Raw genomic sequence first — 11755 nt, 5'->3', positions numbered from 1 at the left:
TCCACCCCTTAACTACCCAGAAGAATCTAAAGTGGGGATCTTTACCAGAATGACAGTTATTATCAGAGATAAATATTATCTGAGTGACCCATCTGTGTGGCAGGGCAAACATCTAATTACCAAACATACTCTTATTGCCCTGTGAACGGCCCTCCTGCCCTCCTGGGCCCTCATCCCATTCCTTAGCTCACGACGGCACAGATACCTTATTCTAACCTTTTTGACTTGGAATCTCTCATGTGTGTGGGGTTCCTGTACCTATGAAATAAAATCTGATTTTTCTCCTGTTCATCTGTCTCATGTCGAGTTAATTCTTTGAGCAACTGAAAGAATCTATGAAGGGTTGAGTAAAATTCCTCGTCCCCAACATTGCCATTATGGATTTATACCCCAAGTGCACAAGAGAAAAAATAAATAAAAAATGTTTCTTGTTTATTTTTTGGATGTTTCTGTTCTTTTTCTTTCATTCTTTCTTGGATGTTTCTCTTCTTTCTTTTCTTTCAGTCTTTCTTGGATGTTTCTCTTCTTTTCTTTCTTTCTTGGGTGTTTCTCTTCTTTCTTTTCTTTCTTTCTTTCTTGGATGTTTCTCTTTTCTTTCTTTCTTTCTTGGATGTTTCTTTTCTCTCTTTTCTTTCTTTCCTTCCATCCTTTTTTCTTCTTTCTTTCTTTCTTCTTTCTTTCTTTTTCTTTCTTTCTTTCTTTCTTTTCTTTTCTTTCTTTCTTTCTTTCTTTTCTTTTCTTTCTTTTTTTTCTTTCTTTCTTTCTCTCTCTCTCTCTCTGCTGTTGGTCTCCAGAACATTATTTTCCTCTTTTTTTTTTTTTTTAACAATCATAAGTGTATTTGATTTTCACATTCGTCTTGTATTAGGGTTAAGGCTTTGATTACTTACCCACAATATAAGCCACTTAAGAAGTATGCAGAAAAATATAAAAATAGACAGTTCTGCTTGTCGGTTCTTTTTGAGGAAGCAAGACCAATTTAGGTTTGACTCCACCTTGCTCCTTCTCAGGTGTGTGGCCTGAGGCAAGGCAGTTAATGTCTCTCAAGCTCCATTAACTCATTTATATATAAGGATAATCACACTACCTCCCCAAGCGAGGTTGTTGACATGGTTTATAAAGTAGGGAGCACGTCCTAGTCATTGGAGGGCTGGCGGCTTTTACTACAGTTGTTACGTAACAGAAAGCCAGTTTTAACCACAAACACCAAATGATTCTTTCATGTGGACTCTCAACACCTGTCTTGCATAAGCATTTCCAAGAACTGAGTGGGGCCCCATGCCTCTTGTATAAACTACCGCAGGGGATCAAAGCCTTTCCAACGAGGCAGTGGTTTTATCTGGGAAGTCAGTGGTTTTATCTGGGAAGTCGTATGGATCAACCGCATGTGCTTTGGCAGGTGAGGCTGAGCACTGAGTCTGTCCACAGGGAGGAGATGCAGCACACGGGGCCCGGGCACCCCTCCTGGGGATGGAAGGAAGAGACAGAAGGATGCAAGATGCCAACATCCCCATGCCTGTCTGCCATGGGCACAGCCACCCGTAACACGCCCTCGGAGGAAGGGCACTCTGGCAGAGTAAATTTAGCCTGAGCCCAAAATCAGGAGGGAAAGAATTTAAATCGAGAGGGAGGTTGGGAGATGGAGGCAGGGCTGGGGGTGGCGGGCAGGCGACCTTGTTTGGTGCCACGTATCACAGTGGTCAACAGGGCTCCTATGGGGGGGGGGCACAATGAACCTCGGATGTCTGGTCACCAAAAGATCTGAAGGAGAGAGAGGAGACCCTAGACCATGCACCTCAAGCCCCCCAGTTTCTGAATGTTCATCCTCCCTCCATACGTGCGATGGTGGATGAGCACTATCTATTCATTTACCGATGCAATGTGTGTTTTTCCTTGTCTGTGAATGCTCTGCAGTTCATGCCACTAGTTATCTTTCCTTGTCATTAACTTGGACCTGCATTATACTTTTTTCATAAGAGTTTCTTTAAGCCCTTTATCCATTTTGTGAGGGTTGGTTTAAAAATGAAATAAATTCCCTATAAAAACACTGAACCCTGAAGCATACATTGCATTAACCTGAAATCAAATAAAACAGTAGAGGGCATGGATGCCACCCCGTCTTTATGTCCCCCCACGATCCTGGGAAAGCTGATCAGGACACACGACCATCCACCGTGGTGATCACCCGCCAGTGCCCACGCAGATAATAAACACTGCTAAGGCCTAACTTATTTCCTACCCTTTTACATAAAGATGATCACCAGCAGAGGTTCTCATACGCCCCCATACCCTGATGGAGTACCTGGCATGTCCCAGGTGGCGGTGAGTGGCCCAGGCCACCGGGGCACCTGGCTGATTCCATAGGTCTGGGTGGGGCCCAATGTTCTCCATGTCTGGCAACAGGTGACATGATGATGCCCCACGTGGTGGACTCGTGTTGTCTACCATAGTAAGGAGTGAACTTGGCTCCTCTGCTGGAGGCAAGTCGTCCAGACTGTACCCTGATAGCAAAGAAGATCAAGAATAATGACCCTTTCCACAAAGCATCAACCACATCCTCAGGGAAAATGCCTGGAGCAGTAAGGTCATCCGTTTACATGTGTCAAGGCTCCCTTCCAGGGCTTTCTGAGCGTGTGGGGAAAAGAAGGGAGAATGGAGAATAAATCCAAGGCTCCCCAAGCAAAGGCCCCCCAGGTCCCTACTCTTAGGCCAGCTCCACACGAGAAGAAAGGTGAATCCACAGTTAGCAATGAAAATCGGGTTGCTTCAAATGGAAGCCAGAGCTTCCTCCGACAGTCTAGGTCTCCACGGAGCCAAGTGGCCTCCGCAAGTTACAGGGGTCTTGCTTGCCTGCGGTCTCTCAGCAGAAGAGTCATGAGCAGGACACTTAACTGTTTTTAGAAGCATGGAAGGGCACACAGAGCAGCAGTGAGCACGTGTTTATCCGAGAAATGTTAAAAAAAATGAGTTGGTGAAATGTTTTGGCTGCACAGGGAGTATTTGTCGTCTTCCTCTTGGATCCAAGTCAGAGAGCTCTTCAAACTGGGTCATGACTTCTCGGAGTCAAGGGCTTTGGGAAAAGGTACTGCACACACAGGCCAGAACCTCTGAATGTCTGAACCTGCTCTCCTGCTTCATTAGGCTGCTGGATTCCAATATATGAGTCCAGTGTGTGTGCATATACGTGCGTGTGGATGGATGGATGGATGGATGGATGGATATGTAGACAGATCAATCCAACCATGCATCCATGCATCCATCCCTCTATGCATGCATCCGTCCACCCAACCACCCAAGAAAGTGGTACCAGCATCTATCAGGTAGAGAATACAGATACTCTTAAACATCCCAGTGGACAAGACGGCCCCCACCCCAGAGAATTACTGTGGTAATCTGCTAGGGCCGCCATAACAACACACCACAGGCTGGAAGTCCAAGATCCAGGCATGGGTATGATTGGTTTCTCCTGAGGTCTCCTCCCTCCTCCATGTGTAGACACCCTGTCTCCCCTGCATCTCCACGTGGTTGCCCCCTGTGTAAGTCTGTGTCCTAATGTCCTCTTCTTATAAGGACACTCATCCCGTTGTATCAGGGCCCATTCCTAATGATGTCACTTTTAGCTTTGTTACCTGTTTAAAGATTCCATCTCCAAATTCATCCATACTCTCAGGTTCTTTTTTTTAATTAATTTATTTTTTTTTTCATTTATGTATTCATAAGAGACACAGAGAGAGAGAAAGAGAGAGAGAGGCAGAGACCCAAGCTGAGGGAGAAGCACGCTCCCTGCAGGGAGCCCGATGTGGGACTCGATCCCAGGATCCCGGGGTCACCGCCTGAGACGTTCAACTGCTGACCCACTCAGGCCTCCCCAACACACTGTCAAGTTCTGAGAGTTGGGGCTTCCATAAATGAATTTTAGGAAACAAAACTCAGCCCACATCAATTTTCTTGCCCAAAATATGAACAGTGCAGAAGGAAAACCCTGGACTAGGGGTATGCAGATGGGTGGCTTCTGCACGTATGTTTTGCATCTCTACCCACATGCCAAAGCCCGTAGAGTCACCTGTAAGGACTCCTTGAATAGCACACTGTTGCACTGTGAGGCATCGTGCTCCTGCCCATGTGGAGGGAACACCGACCCACGTGGACAGTGAGGTATGGAGGTCTAGAAAACAACCTGCCCTTCCAGTCCTCAGTGGCATGTCTGGATGATCATTTAGAGCCACATGCATTTCAGTCACCTGTTCCCAACCACACCCTCCCCTTGCTTTAAAGGCCCAGACATATGGATCCTATTGCTACTTTGCTACCTTGCTGAGACTATTGGTTCAGTCATAACCTACCTGTACCTTATGTTGGGGCGGAGCCAAGGGAAGGCTGGCCATGACTCTGTGTCTGAGGGGTTTCTGAGGATGCCAGGATTTCAGGGTGACACCGGTAAAGTCCCAGGCACACTGTGTCCACCCAGTCACTCTACGTAGAAGAGAAGTAACTCAGGGCGTGTGTTATCAAACCTGAAAATAACCGACAGGCAATGGACAAATAACACTCCATAATGGACTTAATGTTGGCCCCCCAGCCTGCAAATTCATAGGTTGAAGCCCTGATCCCCAGTGGGATGGTATGTGGAGGTAAGACATTTGGGATCATGATTCTGACACCAATTCCCATTTGTGGATTTTGCAACAGCACGAAGCGACGCTCCAAAAGCAGCTGGGTGACCTACAATTAAACTCAATTCTGATACATCTACCTGGAGACAGCACCGGATCCCACCGGTGAAGGCCTCAGCCTACGAGACTGCTCCTCCCACTGTGAGATGCCAACGGCAAGCCGGGCTTGTCGCCTCTGCTTCTGGCCAAGCTGCTATAGATCAGATGTTCCCGGGACCCCCTCTCTTGGGTTCCATTAATCTGCTAGTGGCTCCCAGAGCTCAGAGAAGCAGTTTACTGACTGCTCACCGGTTTATTATAAAAGGCTTATGACAAAGGATGCAGAGCAACCTCACACGAAACAGATGCAGAGGGTAAGTTGTAGGGAAAAGGTGTGCAGGTTCCAGGCAACATTCTCTAGGCACGTCCAAGAGTTCACCAGCCTACAAGCACTCTGAGCCCCGTCCTTTTGGGCTTTTTACGGAGGCTTCATCACACAGGCATGATTGACTAAATCACTGAGCCCTGGGGACTAGTCATGGAAACTTCCAAACTTCCCCCCAGATCAGGGGTGGGACTAGAAGTTCCAATCCTCTAGTCACAGGGCTGGCAATGAACCACCATCTCTACGTGCATTCCGAAAGTCACCTCCTCAAGGTAGTGTACGAGCTCTTTATCTTGCTCTTCACTCACGGTCCTATGTGTAATAGACAACTCACGTGACAAGCACGATAACATACCTACGTACTAACGTATGCATGGAGGGATAGGATATATTAATAAAAAAATTAACTAGATTCAGATGACGTCATGGTGGACCCCTCATGATGGGATTATGGACTTTAAAATAATAGGAATCAGAGCCCCCACCCCCACCCATGAGGACACAGAGACAAACGGCCACCTCTGAACGGTGACAGATAACTGCCTGCTGGTCAGGCCCCCCAGGCAGTGATATTTTGTTATAGCACCCTGGCACATTGACGTACTCCGCATCTCTCATCTGCAACGTCTGAAATGAACTTAAAAGTCTCTGAAATTGCCAGTCCGCTATCCTTAAGGCTCACGTAAGAGATCGTGGGTGCTTAAGGTTTTATTATCGTGTGCTATTCATAGCTTAGCCGTATCAAATAGAAAAAAATATATATATAAGTAGAGATTCTTTATGGGTATGTGCACATCCAAGAGGAATAAAGTACGTTTATTACAAAACAAAGCGTGACCGTATACGTTGCATACACATATATATGCAAAAGTATGCATACTTCGATGCATGCCCTCCACCCCTGCACCATTAAGCCTGAAGCCACTCCCCTGCAAGTGCTCCAGCTAAAGGAAGGTTGAGCAACGCAAGGAACCCTTGCCGTCAGGGAGAGCACCATGGGCTCTCCGAACTCTCCGCAAAGCCTGACTGGTCCTGCCAGCGGCGTCCTCGAGGGTCCCTCAGGGCTGGCCCGCACACATCCCTCTGAGACCCAGCCCTGGCAAGTAGCTGGTGCAGGGCTCCACACGGGCCCCCTGCGGAAGGGCGCCTTCCATCAGCCTCCAGCCCTCTGGGCCCGGGCTGCAGCTAGGGCTGCTCAGGGGGACCTCAGAGCTGAGTCTGCTCCCCAAGCTTACAGCTCATAGCTGGGGCTACAAGCAGCTTTCCAAACACAACCCAGAAAGCAAACACATGGGCACAAAAACCAACAGAACAAGATAAAGAAGCCGAAGGAAGCTAAGGCATCTATTTTTACTTTACAATGAATGGCACGTTTGAGTTTATTCATTGAGTGGGAAAGGATCCTGTTTTTAAATCTGTACAATCAGTTGTGAGCGTGTTTTTGATACCACTGTATCAGAGTTTCCTGGATCGTCTGCTGCGTTTTTAAGTTGTCAGGAAAAGTAAGCCATCATCCCACGGGAAAACACAATTGCGCAAAAATAAATTGTACTTCGTGTAAGGAAATCCATCCTCCCTCTCCACAGAAGCTTTGACTGTTTCTTTCACTGTTAGGAGAATTAACAAAAGTTAAAGCGCATCTCGTTACTTGCATGGAAACCACTTCAACTGTGAATACATTTCCAGTATTTTCCCAATCTAGTTTATTGCAAAAAAAAAACAAAAACATGACGGTTCTTACCGTTTATTTGGATTTTGCTTTTTTATTTTTTTTAATTTATGATAGTCACACACACACACACAGAGAGAGGCAGAGACGTAGGCAGAGGGAGAAGCAGGCTTCATGCACCGGAAGCCCGACGTGGGATTAGATCCCGGGTCTTCAGGATCGCACCCTGGGCCAAAGGCAGGCACTAAACCACCGCACCACCCAGGGATCCCTGGATTTGCTTTAACACAAAGCGGTGTCTCCCATCATTGGCAAGCCTGTTTCTGAAGAGTGTGAAAAACAAGACTTAAAAAATGATGGGATGCCTGGGTGGCTCAGTGGTCGAGCATCTGCCTTCGACTCAGGGCGTGACCCTGGGGTCCCGGGATTGAGTCCTGCATCGGGCTCCCCGCAGGAGGCCTGCTTCTCCCTCTGCCTATGTCTCTGCCCCTCTCTCTCTGTCTCTCATGAGTAAATAAAACTTTAAAAAAAAATTACTGAGACCATGTTTTCAGGTCTGTAGAGAGAAGTCCACAAGAGTCCCCAATGAATCTCTTTTGCAATCGCACTGTCAGGTCAGAGGAGGTGAAGGGGAAACTCCCAGCTGGCACCTCGCTCCCTATAGGTGAACAAACTGGACTGTCTGCCAAGAGCCATGCCCAGAGCCACAGGGGCTGGAACAGGGCAAGGGACACACTCCACAAGTCTCCGTCCTAGGTTGTGTGACACCTTCCTCACCTGCGTTTATGTGTTGGCTTATTTTTCCAGTGAATCTGCAGAAATCCAGACAACTCCTGAAACTCTTTCTAAGGAGCCAACAGCCGGGGACAAGGAGATCAACCATAACATCTAGGTTATCCCCCGCAGTTCTGAATGCTTACTCCTGGCCCTGGGGGCTTTCTGCCCTTTTATCTAAGGAATCAAGACAAGTGCAGTGTTGTTACAATGCAAGGGGAAAAACATGCCCATCTGTTTCCAGACACTGTAGAGAAACCGAGGAGGAGAATTCTATAGGCTGTAGCAGGTGCGCACTGGCATCTGTAAGGACCCCACCAATCATCTTAGAACAAATCTGCTATGCGCCCAATTGTGTCCCTCTCCCAATATATAGTGCTCTCTGCTAACTCCTAGGTAGCTCAGGTGACTTGATTTAAAGATCGAATCTTCACACAGGGAATCAGATTAAAATGTGGTCATTACAGCTGGTGATTTACTGGAGTCCTACAAAGAGAAGAAAACTTGGATGCAGAAATAGACCCACAGAGGGGCGCCCGGGTGGTTCAGCGGTTGAGCATCTGCCTTCAGCTCAGGGCGTGACCCCGGGGTCCCAGGATCGAGTGCCGCATTGGGCTCCCTGCATGGAGCCTGCTTGTCCTCTGCCTCTCTCTGTGTGTCTCTCATGCATAAATAAAATCTTAAAAGAAATAGACTCGTAGAGAGAAGGTAATATAAAGAGCTAAGGTAAGAAGGCCGCGTACAAGCAAGGAGACAGGCCTGGAACAATCCCGTCATCCCAGCCCTCGGGAAGCATTAACCCTGACGGCTCGTGGTTCTCCAATTTCTGGCTTCCAGAACTGTAAACCCGGCATATCTGTGATGCAAGCCACGCAGTCTGTGCAACTGTGTCACAGCAGCCGAGCACCCTGGGGTCACAGTCCCCTCACTAATCGGCTGATACACTGCCTTCCCTGAGGTCCTCAAACAGAAATCATCATTGCATTTTGTCACAGAAGAGCTCCAAAGACATCAGTTACCTGAACCCGTACTATGTGCCAGGACTAAGAGCTTGACCTGCGCTGTCTCCTTCACATTTGACACAAAAGGAAACCGAGGCACAGAGGTTGGTGGCCTATTATTTTGCTGCCCTTGCAGCATCCAAGCTGCGCCCACTGTGGTTTTTGCATTTTGCCAAAAATACAGCCTCACTGTGTGAAATAAGCTTCTGGAGTTTTCTCACATCACCTTCTTTAAAGTCCTTGTATCCTTACGCTTAAACATGCATATGCAACACCGACGCACACTACACAGAAACTGAGACAAAAAAAAAAGGTGTTTCTGGGCACAGCTGGGTGCCTCAGTGGGTGAAGCATCTGCCTTCTGCTGAGCTCAGGATGTCAGGGTGCTGGGATGCAGCTCTGCAGGAGGCTCCCTGCTCTGGGGCAAGTTTGTTGTCCCTCTGGTCCTTGCCTGCACTCATGCTCTGTCTCAAATACATAAAATCTTAAAAAAAAAGTTTTTGAGAGCAGCCAAGAGAAAAAACATTCAGAGTGCATGCAGAAAAGAGCTGAAAAAGAAAGGAAGCTGGGCGGCAGGGAGGCAGATGAGGCGGTCAGGCAGGTGGAGCCTCTGCAGCCCGGGATGCTCGCGGGGACCCGGGAGCCCGGGCCGCGGACCCTCCGAGCGGCCCCCTGCGCATGCGCGCGGCCAGCTCCGCGAGGGCGGCGGGCCCGCGAAACCGAAAGGGCAAGCGGCGAGGGTCCCGGGACGGCCGCCCCGACCCGGCGCATGCCCCGGCCCCTGGGCTCCCGCTTGCAGCCTGGCTGCCGGGGATGTCGACCTGAGCACCTTGGGCCCCCGGTGGGAAGCAGCCGGTGCACCGGGCCGGCCGAGGAGGAAGCTCGGCCTCCTCCGTGCGTCCCGCCCCAGGGTCAAGTTGTGCACGTGCCGCCGCCGGGCCCGGGACGTCCGCCGTGCGTGGGGAGCGCGGTGCATGCGGGCAGACGGGAGCCCGCGCGGGGCGGCATCCGCACTCGGCGGCGGCGGAGGGGACCGTGCGACACGCGCCCGCCCGCAGAGCGGAGCGCGCGTGCGCGTGCGCGGCTCTGGAGAGACGCTCCCGCGGCGCGCGTGCGCAAGGCGGCTCGGGCCCCGCGGGGCGGCGCGGGGCGCGCGTGCACGGCGGGCGGCGCGCGTGCGCAGAGGCGGCGCGGGCGGCGCGCGCAGCCCCCGAGCGCGCGGCCGTGTCCCCGGCGTGCGCGCGCCCGCCTCCGCCGGCGCCATGGCGGCCTCCGGGGCCCCGCCGCGGCCCGCCACCCACCTGCTCTTCGACATGGACGGCCTCCTCCTCGGTGCGTAGCCTGCGGCCGCCGCGCGCCACGCTGCCCGGGGACGGCGCGCTGCTCGGCTCGGCGCGGCGCGGCGGGGCGGGGCGGCGTCCGGGACCCCCGCGGGCGGCGGCGAGTGGCGGGGGCGCGCGGGGCGCTGGCGTCGGCGCCGCCCGGGGCAGCACTTCCGGCGGCCGCGCCGCGCGTGGGGACGGCTGCGGGGGGGCGGGGGGCGGGCGGGGCGCTCGGGGGCCGCGGCGGACTCAGTTTCCCGCACCTGGCCGCGCCGCGCTCGCAGCCCGCTCGCGGCCTCCTACGCGGCGGGGGCCGGGGTCGTGACCTCGCGGGCGGGGGGAGGGGGAGGGGGCTGCGGCGGGACGGGCCGTGACCCCGGGGCCGGAGGCTTGGGACCGGAGGCTCCCGCGGCCCTGCACAGGAGGGGGCTGGGCGGAGGGGCTCGCGGGTGCACCCTGCGGGGCCGCCCCCCCCCCCCCCCAGCGCCCCGGCTCAGGCCGCACTCTTGACCCGGGTGCAGGACAGTTGGGACCTGAGGCTCCGGCGGCCCTGCACAGGGAGGGGCTGGGCGGGTGCACCCTGCGGGGCCGCACCCCTCCCCCCCCCAGCGCCCCGGCTCAGGCCGCACTCTTGACCCGGGTGCAGGACAGTTGGGACCTGAGGCTCCGGCGGCCCTGCACAGGAGGGGGCTGGGCGGAGGGGCTCGCGGGTGCACCCTGCGGGGCCGCCCCCCTCCCCCCCCTAGCGCCCCGGCTCAGGCCTCACTCTTGACCCGGGTGCAGGAGAGTTGGGACCTGAGGCTCAGGCTGCCCCTGCACAGGGAGGGGCTGGGCGGGTGCACCCTGCGGGGCCGCCCCCCTCCCCCCCCTAGCGCCCCGGCTCAGGCCGCACTCTTGACCCGGGTGCAGGACAGTTGGGACCTGAGGCTCCTGCGGCCCTGCACAGGGAGGGGCTGGGCGGGTGCACCCTGCGGGGCCGCACCCCTCCCCCCCCAGCGCCCCGGCTCAGGCCGCACTCTTGACCCGGGTGCAGGACAGTTGGGACCTGAGGCTCAGGCTGCCCCTGCACAGGGAGGGGCTGGGCGGGTGCACCCTGCGGGGCCGCCCCCCTCCCCCCCCTAGCGCCCCGGCTCAGGCCGCACTCTTGACCCGGGTGCAGGACAGTTGGGACCTGAGGCTCAGGCTGCCCCTGCACAGGAAGGGGCTGGGCGGGTGCACCCTGCGGGGCCGCACCCCTCCCCCCCCAGCGCCCCGGCTCAGGCCGCACTCTTGACCTGGGTGCAGGACAGGTGGGACCTGAGGCTCAGGCTGCCCCTGCACAGGAAGGGGCTGGGTGGGTGCACCCTGCGGGGCCGCACCCCTCCCCACTCCCCCACCTAGCGCCTCAGCTCAGGCCGCACTCTTGACCTGGGTGCAGGACAGTTGGGACCTGAGGCTCCGGCGGCCCTGCACAGGAAGGGGCTGGGCGGGTGCACCCTGCGGGGCCGCACCCCTCCCCACTCCCCCCCCCCAGCGCCCCAGCTCAGGCCGCACTCTTGACCTGGGTGCAGGACAGTTGGGACCTGAGGCTCAGGCGGCCCCTGCACAGGAAGGGGCTGGGCGGGTGCACCCTGCGGGGCCGCACCCCTCCCCACTCCCCCACCTAGCGCCTCAGCTCAGGCCGCACTCTTGACCTGGGTGCAGGACAGTTGGGACCTGAGGCTCCGGCGGCCCTGCACAGGAAGGGGCTGGGCGGGTGCACCCTGCGGGGCCGCACCCCTCCCCACTCCCCCCCCAGCGCCCCAGCTCAGGCCGCACTCTTGACCTAGGTGCAGGAGACTTAGACCTGAGCTTCGGGCTGCCCCTGCACAGGAAGGGGCTGGGCGGATGCACATTGCGGGGCCGCACCCCTCCCCGCCCAGGCTCAGGCCGCACTCTTGACCTAGGTGCAGGAGAGTTTGGGACCTGAAATT

General features: G+C 54.6%; 1 protein-coding gene across 1 annotated transcript in view; it reads left to right on the top strand.

Annotated features, from left to right (window-relative positions):
- The first annotated feature begins 9690 nt into the window (after positions 1–9690).
- Positions 9691–11755, top strand: part of LOC121482967 (pseudouridine 5'-phosphatase) — an 83263-nt gene continuing 81198 nt past the window's right edge. The window contains exon 1 of the mRNA XM_041741141.1: positions 9691–9813. Within this exon, the coding sequence (XP_041597075.1) occupies positions 9744–9813 (70 nt within the window). The 5' untranslated portion in view covers positions 9691–9743. The remainder of the gene's footprint in view (positions 9814–11755) is intronic.

Source organism: Vulpes lagopus, chromosome X (assembly GCF_018345385.1).
Source record: "Vulpes lagopus strain Blue_001 chromosome X, ASM1834538v1, whole genome shotgun sequence".
NCBI lineage: Eukaryota > Metazoa > Chordata > Mammalia > Carnivora > Canidae > Vulpes > Vulpes lagopus.
This window is presented reverse-complemented; position numbering and strand designations above follow the sequence as displayed.